The sequence below is a fragment of the Sinohyriopsis cumingii genome, chromosome 8 (genome assembly GCF_028554795.1).
Source record: "Sinohyriopsis cumingii isolate HCF-2022 chromosome 8, ASM2855479v2, whole genome shotgun sequence".
In the NCBI taxonomy this organism is placed as follows: Eukaryota; Metazoa; Mollusca; class Bivalvia; order Unionida; family Unionidae; genus Sinohyriopsis; species Sinohyriopsis cumingii.
Window position 1 is genome coordinate 83,168,782 of NC_142968.1, and position 12,588 is coordinate 83,181,369.

The following is a 12,588-nucleotide window of genomic DNA, read 5'->3' on the forward strand; positions in this document are numbered from 1 at the left end:
AATATTGAACTATGGCTGTGTCCTCCTTCCCCTCTTTTTCTTCTACTTTCTCTTGTGACAGAGGGGGGAACTCCCCACTTTTACATAAAATCCTGGCAGCAATTCTCTTCTTCATCAAGACCAGTGAGAGCCTAGAGTCTATTGGAGAGAGAAATGGTGAATCATTTTGTTTCTCAAGGTTAAACCATTTTGTTTCTCAACAGCGATGAGCCTAGAGGTGTCACATATTGGGTGTTTCTGCAGTCCAGTCTTCTTTATGCTGCTGATTCTTGCCATCACCAGTGCGTGGTCTGATTCAACATATTCTGCTCAGCAGGCTCTCATATTCACCAGTCACTCTTTCATCCGTGGGAGAAAACAAGGTGGTTCATCTGATTCTCTAGTGTTACTGAATCCAGGGATTTTCATGTAACTTGTGGATCCTGCTATGGAACTGTCCCATCAATCATAAGGCCACTGAGCCCACAGAAGTCATCAAAGAGCTCTCCATTGTCCTTCATCCCTCCTAGGCCCTCTTCACCCATGATGAGTTCCCACCCAATGTTGTCGCTGTAACCCATTTCTGCATTCATTGTACCCATCACAAGTGTGACATACCTCCTTGGCTTCCTGGTCTGCAGGATTTATTGGAGCATAGCACTGCACAGTGGTTATCTTTTGACATTTTGACTGGAAACGAGTTGTCAGAATCCTCTCGCTTACTTGTTCCAACACCATCAGGCCTTTTTCTTTTCTTGCTCAACATCAGGCCCACTCGTTTCCTGTGGTCATTGTCCTCATTGGGCAGTCCTAAGTGCAGGAGGAAATGTCCTGATGGAAGGTGATTTGGCCTGTTGTTGTCTTTAGAATCTCACTCAGTCCAGAGATCGCCAATCTATATCTGTCGATCTCTTTTACATCTTGTACTGCTTTCCCTGTCTCTTACAGTGTTCTCATATTCCATGTCCAAATCCTTGTAACAGTCTTGGTGGAGAGAAAATCTTTCACCAAGTCAGCTTCCTCATGGGTTTGGCTGGTCTGCATACACTCACTTCTGGGTCGTTTCTGTTGATCAAATGAGTTTTCTGCTGAGTTGTTTTCTATAGGATGGCTTTTTTATGTGGTGATTGTGCTAGCCCCACTCACATCCAATGTCAGCACAAAAGTAGTCAAATTCCAGATCAAAAGCAAATGAACAAATGAACTATGAGACTGACCATTTGGCAGCAAAAAATGATAAAAGTTTTAGTTATACAGTTTAACCAAACGTAAGACATGGGTATATGCTGATAATATTTGAGATGACTCCAATGATATTCTATCCATAACATCAAAGGCAACTAATGCTTATGTCTTGTGGACATGTTAACTCAAACATACAAGAAAATTATTTATTCCCCAACATGACATTGGTATGGTCACATAATCATACCAGCATTTGCTCATGATACATCTGTCACACCTTGGTTAAATTTGCTTTTAGGTTAGTTTCAGTACTTATGTGGGGTATCCATTTTCCATTATCACTGTGGGGTTTTTTTTACATATTGGTAATTTGGTTTCGTTGAGCTTTGTTAAAAATGTCTGAGATCTTTTCAATGTTCAGCACTTTTTAGAATAACAGGAAGAAAGACAAACAAACTTTATTTGAGGGATTGTTGCATGCAATAATGTGACATTCATTTATTTAAGAAAATGTTTTCTTTTTTGTCTCAAAGTGAGTGTAAATCAGTGACCCCAAGTATTTTAGCAGCACTGACACTGTTCAGTCGATCTTGTATTCTGCTTATTTTCGACTGCTATTCCACTCAAGTCCACCTGAAATTAAGTGTTCCTCTGAAACAGGGTTGGTTAGCAATTAAAATCTACTGAACATAAAGCATATTTTTTGTTTACTGTCAAACCATGCTTGATTTGAACTGGTTTGCTACTGAATTTCTAAGTTCAGTAGATCTGCACAACTTTACTGTATTCCACATAAATTTCCAGAGAGTACAAATTTCAGTGTAATTACAGTAGTACTTGAACCTAGTTGTTACTGGACATTTTCAAATAGAATTCAATGTCCTGCAGCCTAACATGGTTCTCTTGTGAACATATTTTTCATGAGAACGCATAAAAAATGGATAGATCTTGCAAATTATGGAAGTGTGTGGAGACATGAGATTATAAAGATTAATTGATAAAGTTATTTGTCCCAAATCTATGTTTCTTCATGTGTTATGATACTTGCTAACGGGTTTGTTTAACATATTTCTTTTTTACCAAATAAATAACATATGATGCTGTACAGTTAATATCATAATGCATCTTTGATGTTTCTCTTGTATTTACTTCCAGCCTTGACAATGCAAACCTTGACCATTGAAAGATCCAGAGTTCTTTGGTTTTGTAACACCTTGGCTTCTAAAACAACTCAAAGTATTTTTATGCTGAATGAAGGAAAACAATCTGAGATAAATCCTTCCATTTTTCATAACTCGTAACAGGAACTTCTCTCAAAATTTAAGAACTGCAGAAGAATTTACACTGATGGGTCAAAGGATGGCAAAAATGAAGCTGCAGCCTTCCTTAGTGGAAATCACAATAAAAGTTTGCATTGATACTCTCAGCCGAAATCAGGGCAGTAGACCATGCCCCGAAATATATTGAAACAAAACATATATGAAACTGTCATCTTCTCTGATGCACCATCAGTATTTCATTCACTACACAATAGAACGTTGAAAAACTCATTACTGAGTAAATGTTCTCATCATACATACCGAGATGTGTAACTCTCACAGTATGGTATACTGCTGGCTACAGAGCCATGTCAGTATTAAGGTAATGAAAGAGCAGATCATGCTGCTGAAATAGCCCAGTCTCTACAACCATCTGATTTTAAAATACCATACACTGATTTTAAATCTAGTATAAAATAAACCTTCGTAAGTGGCAGGCATCATGGAATGATGCTGTCAATAGCAAGCTCCATGAGATCAAATCTATATTAGCTGAATGGCTCCTTCCTACAGAACCATCTGTAGGGATGAGGTGGTCATTGCAAGAATTAGAATTGGTCAAACTTATATAACCCACTCCTTCATATTAAAAGGTGAATACCCACCTCAGTGCATTTCTTGCAATGAACCTATTACTGTGAATCACTTTAAGAAAGATTGTTTCAATCTCCAACCTACAAGTGATCACTCTGCAGTGCTCAGCAGATGAATTAACATTTTGATATGGTAAATGTTTCCTGTATTTAAGTCTCTTGAAGGACGTTTGACTTTTATTCTAAATTATAGCTTGTGTGCAACCCTATTTCCTTGGAATTTTTTAGCGAACATGTGTACTGTTAATCACTCTTTTGTATTTTTTATTATCTAATTACCCTTAATGCACAATATTTACATTTCCCGTTGATCAGGAACCTTCACATATTATCCTTTCCACCTCATTGTTGTATTTGTACTTTCATCACTCGTTGGTAATAAATATTTTTGAGACATCCATTGTTATCATATAACCTTTTTGTGGCGCTATATAGCCTCACTGTGCTGATGTGCCATAAATCCACAATAAAACAGAAAACAATCTCTAGTACATGTATTAACTGCTACTAAAATAAGTATTTTCATTAACGAATGAATAGTGCCAACATCTGGATCTATTATATTTAGTTGATGAATAATGACTCTTAAACATCTTACAACCTTAACTCATTTAGTACTGACATGTACTAAAATTGTTAAAGCTGATGTCGGAACTTATGAGCTTTACTCTTTAGATATATTTTTCATGATAGTCAAATTTATATATCATCTTCAACTCTGTTAATATGCTTACACTCATTATGTTATTCCATTCAGCTTTATTTCATGACTGAGCTTCTTGTGGAATATGTACACAATTACAATGTGCTGTACGTAATATTAATCTATCCCTTCTGTAATTACATTTTTCCTTTTCCTCTTGCCTCTATCATGCTGAAAATTTTTAAACAAAAGGACACGGTCACATTTCTGGACCAAGTGATGTCACTTTATAAGTGGAATTGTATAAGTGACTGTGCTATTTTTGGTCTGCATATATGACTGTCCAGATGTAGCCCATTACTTATGTTTGTGTATTATACAAATATGTGCAAAAGAAAGTGTGGAAGATACCAGTAATTCACAAAATGATTTAATTGATTTGAAATGTTGGTTATCAAAATGGCAGTTGAAAATTAATTCTGATAAATATAGTGATCAGAAATGCAACATGGATATGCCTAACAGTATTCTATGGAATTGTTATTGTAACGTGCACAGCTATCTGGAAAATGTTTCAGTTTGCATGCACAAAAATAAGTTTACAGGACACCATCTAATGTACACAAAATAATTGCTGCAAAAATTTGAACCTTTTTGTACCTTCCAGAAATATAATGTTTTGTTCACCTGACTATAAATAGCATAGAAATCTTTTGAATTTACGCAAATTATTTCCATATGCCAACAGATATAGTGTTGATTACAATAAACTGATAGTATAAACTGTAAACTTCTCAAGAACAGCTTAAGAAAAATTTATATTTGACATAAAGCCATGATAGCCATCTTGAAAATCTTGTTATTTCTCCAGAATAGATGGTTATATAGGAATTTCACCAAAAATCTGTTAATGATGTCCAGTCTGTCCTAAATCAGATCACACAATCTTCCATCCAGTATGGCCATTGCAATGGCTAATTTGAAAATTGTATTACCGATGAATATCAGTTATTGTTTGAGCACTTGATAGTTAAAAAGTAGATATTGTCTTGTCTTGAATTCTTGGAAATTCCTTTTGGATAAGAGGACATCAATCCCTTTGTTCTATACTAGTTTTGATCTTCTCTTGTCAGCTGTGCTATCACTGTTCTGATTTAGATGATTATTTTTCTTTCAGGCAAGTCAAGAACAGAGTGAAGTTGTAAGACAGACTAATGATGGTAAGTCTTTCATCTGTATGATAGTCTTTGTATGTGACCATGGGTAAATTGCACTTGCATGTTTATGACTTACACTGCCTTTTTTCTCATGGTTGATTTGTTCTTTGAGGGGTTGGGTGGATGTCCATTGCAGAAAATAGCCATATAAAGATTAGTGTTGATAGGGTTCAAAATCATGGACTAAGCTAGATTTTGATCACCAGTTTGAAGAACACTACAAACATTTCTGATATAAATTAAGGACATGAAAGAACATTGATATTTCATTCATATAATAAAGGCATTTGTTGTTCGCATTCTTGTAGCTTCAGTCATAGTAGGTTGTTTCACAGTTTCTAAATAAAGATGGACTTGCCAGGTAATTGGTAGATATTAAAAGCTATATTACTATATAGTTGCAAAACAATTCCATTGTAGTTTATTGTGATATGAAATACCCAACCACATTGATTTAGTTAAGTTTCTTATCACCACCACCATATAGGTGATATGCATGTGGGGCTATCTCGGGTGTTCAAAGGCCTAAAATATGACCCCATCACAGGTGATATTTACCCTTCTTTTTATATTTGATCTATATAAACCTCTGTATAAATTACATCTGTCTATTAATGAGAAACGTGAGTGGTCCCTCATATGAATTTAGACAGGTTTCAATGTAATTTACATCGCTTAGCTTGGCACTGCTATCAGAAAGGAAAAAAACCCAGAACAGAACTTTATTGATTTGATGTATGCAAAAATCCATCTAGGCAATACAATAAATAATTCACATACAATACATTTTTGCAATCATTAAAAAAACTGGTAACATTTATTAAAAACCTTGATAACTCTGTCTCCTACTGGCCACTATAGTCAGTGACCCATGGAATCAGCTGTATGGTTTCTTTGTTCTCCTACTCAGCATGAATGTCAGAATAAGATATCCTTATCATTTTTCTAGCACAACTTTCCCTCTGAACCTGAAAATGCACAGCTTTGAAGTTAGTGCATACATTTAGATGCTAATAAATCATCTGGTCACAAAATGAATTTGTTGTTTGAGGAGGATGCAAAAGATGGTGCACAGCGAATCAGTGGAGGTCCTTATGGAATCATGTGGTGTCATGTGACATATCTATACCAAGTCACCCACTGATGTGGAAGGTTCCAGCAGATGCTTAAACCCAGAACTTAAATAATATAATCTCTAAGGTCAACTCCAACTGAAATTGTTTAATATCTGTTTTTCAGCAATATGTGATATAATAATACTTCACACAGAAGATGCCAAGAAAGAGGCGTACCAGTTTAAAAACCATTTGCAATCAGACCTCTTATTGAGTGACATCAAAGTGGATGTTTCAGATGAAATTGGAGCCGGAAAAGGTAGACTGAGTATAATGGATTTCGTTTTCAAGACTTATAGGTACATTTTTTTATATTTAAGTGCAGACTTCACAGAAGATAGTGTGATCGTTTTTAATTCCGAATCGAACATGGTGGCAAGTCTGAAAGAACCATCCACAAAAGGGCGTGTTATACCCATATGGCCATCAGAAGATATTAAAAAGAATGGAAAAGTCCCTCAGTTTATTAGTGCCATACTTGCAGTACAGTATTATGACTATTTTGATGAATCATGCAAAGACAATTACATAAAGAAAATGAAGCGCTTAATTAGCAGTGGCAGAGAGAATTATCTGAAGGATTAAATGGAGCATATAGTGATACCCATGGATAAAAGTTTTTATTCCAGGACAGTTTGTGTGAACATTGGTAATAAACTGCTCATTTGGGATAAGTAAATGTTTTCCTGCTTTTTACAAATAGCAGCCACAGTATGTACATTTCATGATTCAAAAGGACAAAATGTAGTCAGTGACTCGATGGTAAATGCAGGTAGATATGAAATAGGGAGTGGAAGATGACCAACTTTCAGTTTTCCATTCCTGGATTTTTCTGGTTTCAAGTAAAGGGCAGAAAGTTTCAGGCAATAAGCAAACTTTCTGCCTCGAACAGATTTCTTCATGAAGAATCATTAAAGAACTAGACTTAAGTTTGGATGAAATTGGTATTGCAGCTTTTGCAAAGAAGTTGAAAATAGCAATTGTTGATGGATGACACATGATTGAACAAGGGCAATACCATAAGGTCATTTGGCCTTACAGTCAGATGAGCTAACCACCTTCATAAACTTGAAGATCTTTTATATTTGTACTGCTGTTCACCCTAATTTGTCTTTTATTATCTTATTATCCTTATTCTGAACATTTACATCACCCATTGATTGGTGTTTTTATACTTTGCTCACTCGTTGATAATAAACCTTTTATCTATGCTCTTTTATTTCATAACATTTTTATGGCACTATATAGCCTAACAGTGCAGGGAAAGTCCATGATCAGTCAATCAATTAATTTGAAAATCATTTTATCACTAATTATCCTAAAAGGAGAGTCATATTGACATCGGACTCGCACCAGAAGACTTGTTATGATGTCTAGTGTGTCCTGTATAGAAATTGTTCCAGTGGGAATATGGCCACCGCAGTGGTTGTATTGAAAATCTTGGTATCGTTACTGAATGGATAAGTCATGTCAGCATAGGGTTTTCACTTATAAACATCTTATGATGTCTTGTTGGTTGTAAATGAAAATGGTGCCAATCTGATGTCAAATTATGGCATCCTGAATTCTTGATATCGCTACTTCTTCTGAATGAAAACTACTATTGGCATAGGGTTTCCAGCAGAATAATTTTTTTGATGTCTTATTAGTCAATGATCATAATCTGATATCCAATATGGCCAACATCTTGTAAATATGGAAAGTCATATGAACATGAGGTTTCTACCACAGGACTTAAACTGTTTCATTGATCCTAAATGATGTCTTGATGGTACTGAATGAAAATGATGCCAATCTGGCATCCAGAGCAGATAATCTGTAAACCTTGTTATTGCTGAATAGTATCAGATAGTTTTAACACTTGGAAGTCAAAAGGAAGAAATGATTTTGTCATGAATTTAAAAATGTCAGTCCCTTAGAGAGACTTGTTATTTCCACTGTGCATTATACATATTTTTAATCTTCATTTTGTCAAGAGAATTGTAAATTACAAGTATACCATTGATACTTTACACAGTAGTTGATAAATACTCTAATTACCGTGTTGAATATTGTTGTTAAATTCAATGTACAGTGTACTCTGCAATATGCTTTTTTATGGCATCATCATTACAAAGGTACCTCGATTCTTATCAAAACATTGAGCATACATGTTGAGAGGCAGCTAATTAAGGAAGCAAATATGCAAGGTTGGGGAAGGGGAGTTTAAGGTTAAGTTTTTTGTTTTCTAGGTTGCAATTTACAAACTCAAAAGAATCCTCAGTTTTTCAGTGATTAAAAATATCTGGACTATCCCCCTCCTCCAAACTCCTATGAGGAATCAGACTTATTGGAATTCAGTGAAATGACTGCCTTTTTGCTATGTTCCAGGTCCATTTATTCTGCCGTTCCAAAATTTTGAAATTACACTGTTAAAGAGAAGAAAGAAAAAAATGATGTATGAATAGAAGTGGTACCAATTTGACTTTGAATATGGCCCCAGAAATCACCTTCTTGAAAATCTTATTGTAGCTGCTTCTAGTTGATTATTCATATAAATATTATGTTTTCACCAAAAGACTTCATTTGTCTAGTTGGTCCTAAATGAAAACAATCCAAATCTTATGCAGCTATCTTGAAACTCATGTTGCTCTTATTTTTCCAAAGATATCAACACTGGGTTTCAACCAGAAGTCTTATGTCTTGTCGATCCTACATGAAAATGGTACCAATCGGACATGCAAAGCAGCTAATATGAAAGTCTTGTTGTTGCTGAAGAAATGGTCTTATCTTTAATTCCTGTAAATTCCACTCGGTCAGTAGAGCAGTGATACCTTTGAGGGATGGGTTGTGCTAATTTTTGTGCAAGAAATAATACAAGGAAATTTAACAACAGTCTCTATGAGTTTTTGTCAAATTATTTACCTATATCGAGTCAGTATATGGTAGATTCAATGATGGTTATGTATGAGCTGGGATAGTTGGAATCAGTCTTATACTTTACCTTGTGCCACATTTTTGCAGAATAGCCTAAAGGTATATCTATGCAGAAGTGATCATCACCTGATAGGTATACATCAAGATCTTGCTGAAAGTCATTTTCAAAACAATGGTGGCATTATAAACATGCTGACCACTCATGATTGTGTGCAAGTGTCTTGAAATGAATAATAAAAATAAACTATCCTGGTGTCAGGTCAGGCAGCCACTGATCAGAGATCTTCAGGCAGACCTTCCAGTAAAGGAAACACTTTTTTAACAGTGCACCTTCAATGCTCCTACCAAAAATCTGTCCGGAGAATTGTGGTTTTGTTGTTTGCTCTTTTGTATGTATTTTTTTAATAAAATGATATAAATTTTGTTCTTGTAATAATTGTCTAAGCTGTTGTTTGTTTCATTAGCAGATATATATATATATATAGATGTCAATTTTTCCTTTGTAATACCAAAATTATCATTTGCAAGATACGTCTTATTATATATGCTCATTTTTATTTCTGTTAACTTTGCAGAATCATGCAATATTTTGTGATATTGCACACCTTCATATTGCACTCATATGCACTACACGTGTGCCCAGTAGTGTGTTAAGAACTACTTTGTAAACATGTACACTCATGCAGTTACACTTTACAGTTTGGTTGATTAAATGTTTCTGAATGAACTAAAACAGATGTTTCGTGGACTGCCACATACCAGCTGCTATGCAATATTCTGTGTTAACTACATGTATTTTGATACAATGTTTCAGATTTAGGCTAGCGATAGACCCCAGACATTTCATAAAATTGCTGGGTCCCCACAAATAACATGCAATTGACAAGTTACAAACATGTCTTCTTTAGTTGGTAATAATAAATATACTTACAGTTTTACATCCTTAATTTCCTCAAAATGTACTTTCTTAGTTCTGCAAATCCGAATTACATGAGCCATGTCATGGGTTCTAAAGCTTGATTATACATTTCAAAATTGTGCTGTAATTTCAACTACATTCCAAGTGCAGTTACATCCTCCTAACTGCACTCAAAATGAAATAAACATTATATTCCATTTCGTCTTTTTGATAATTACAGTTGAAAGACTTCATATTTTTCCCATATTATGATTCCAAACATTCAGTGAGAGAACAGAAACAGTTGCAGATGTCAACATGCTGCTCCCTCGCTGATGAAATCAGATGTACATCATGTAGAACTGACACATATAAATCCAGTCATTATCATGATATTTAGCAGAATCGACAAAAATAACAAAATCTATTCATGCCAGATTAAATGAAAAAGTTGTTGCAATTCGCATTCATTCAAAATACGACTCTAAATTTCAATTTTAAGTAGACCAATAAGCCACTTTCTTTCGAAAGTGATGTCTAGTGTGTAACTAAATTCAAATTTATCTGGGCGGAGTTATGTGCACATTAAAAATGTTGTTGTGCTGTACTAATGAATCCAGCATAAAAATTCAGTTACTGTGTTTCTCATAGTGTATTTTTGTGTATATATAATTAAGCCTTAGGTAGAAGAAGAAAATGAGCATATAATAAAATGGTTGCTTTATTTGTATTAGAAAATATGAACTCGTTTTGTCGGAGGGATGTACTGCACTCCCAAGGTCATGCAGTATATCCATCCGAAAAACTCATTCATATTTTCCCATAAAAATGCAATAACCTATAAATAATGTGTTAAGATTTTAATTGTGCTTGTAATTATATATGTAGATTACATCATATGCATACCTTTTGGTGTATGTCTAAAACATTTTCAAGAGGGTATATCGAGTTGCCCATGTCCATCCATCATATCATGTCCAGCCATGGTAGCTCAGTTGATAGAGCATCAGACTCACTAGGCAAAGGTCATGATTCCATAGCCTTTAAGTAAGAGAAGAAAAACCCAATGAGTTAAGTAAAATTCACCAAATTATTTGTTTCTCTAAAACACAACGTGAAAATTTAAAAGGAAGGAACATTATTGTGAATTAATCCCCACATAGTCCTAAAACTTTTTTCACAAGTACAAAACTAGAGTGCTCAGAATGAATTCCAGTATTGAATGTGCTGATGTGCCAATAGTTGTAACTGTGTCAGTGAACCTCTAGTCTTATTGTGTCACAATGATATAATCTTAAATGTCTTTGAATGAATTTAAAATAATCCTTAAGCAATGTTTTAATCTGATAAGTCAATGAGCACATTGTATTTCTAATAAATAGTATAAATAATTCCTCTCAAATTATAAATTAACAGAGTTAAAAGACTGATTCCACTAAACAGATGTTAAAATAGGAATGTATAATTCTGATGTCAACAAACATAACCATTCCCACTTGTTACAATATCATTTTCTGAAAAAGGATCATTTTAATAAAAAATTACTCCAAAAAGTAAGGGCTATTCCAGTAAAACATATACCCCCCAGGGGGAAGGCACTTTCAAATTCATCAAACCCACAACAGAAGCAATTAAAAAAATTATGATCCACCATCAGATATGTTTTAATCGAAAAACATTGACCTCTACAGAAGCATATTTTTTCAACATAATTTCTGGCTATGGGTTAGTGGGCAGTAGAAGCGATTTTAATATTGGGTTGGGGTCAGAAGCAATTTAAATGACAGCTGGCTGAAGGTAATCTACTGAATTCTTATAGATCATATAATCTACTGCATATTTTTATTTGTATTCATTCATTATAATCAATCTTTTGTCCTTTTGTTTGTTTGTCTGTCAGCCATGTAAATCTTGGATACTGTGAAATCACAAATTTTCATGGTGGCTTATTATTTGTATGTCATTGATCAGTCCCTTGATACCTACTAGTTTTATATCCATGAATACAAATTTTATGATAGGGATTTCTATTCTAATACAGAAATCATGAATTTGTATCCTTACTAAACTGTGTGTTTATTAAAGTCATCACTATGTATTGCTATTTTTCTTTGTTTTCATGCATGCTGCTTTTGATTAGAATAATACAATGTAGCTGAATCTTGTATTGCTTTAAATGTGTGGTCAGATGCTATAATTCCTTGTTATTATTATTTTTTTTCAATAAATGTTTTGCTAAACTTATAATACATAATTTTTTCAGAAGAAAAGAAAAATTATTGCTTGTTGAAGTGATGTTACATTATTTCTGCCTACTTTTACACTATATCATCTCTTGTAAGAACATATATTTCAGTTACCGAAGTCTTATTTTGATGCTTGTTGCAAGACTAATATAAAGTTTAATAAAAACAAAAGAAATTTAGCAAGTCAAACATTTTTAGGTCATTAATTAGATTTTTAAAAATGGATGAAAATCAAGGAATCATTTTTCCCAGATTACTCGTAAAATCAATGTCATTGCAGATAACTATATTGTCGACAGCATCATCATCATCACTGATGACCTAGCAGTAACATTCTGCACTTTCAATCCAGTTGTCACAGGTTCCATCTCCCACTTCTAGTCTTTCATATGAGACTTATACCTATGGCATGAGAAGCTTTCATGGCAGAGTGGTATAAGATGCTAGTATGTGATACAGATCTGAGAGGCTTCCATG

The 12,588-nt window shown here is 34.3% G+C and overlaps 1 protein-coding gene across 4 annotated transcripts in view; it reads left to right on the forward strand.

The window, feature by feature from the left end:
• Positions 1-12,300, forward strand: part of LOC149794012 (uncharacterized) — a 61,380-nt gene extending 49,080 nt beyond the window's left edge. For all 4 annotated transcript variants that reach the window (XM_089967948.1, XM_089967946.1, XM_089967945.1 and 1 more), the window contains exons 6-7: positions 4,897-4,939; positions 6,176-12,300. In XM_089967948.1, coding sequence (XP_089824074.1) covers positions 4,897-4,939; positions 6,176-6,636 — 504 coding nt within the window. In that variant the 3' untranslated portion in view covers positions 6,637-12,300. The remainder of the gene's footprint in view (positions 1-4,896; positions 4,940-6,175) is intronic.
• Positions 12,301-12,588: the final 288 nt, after the last annotated feature.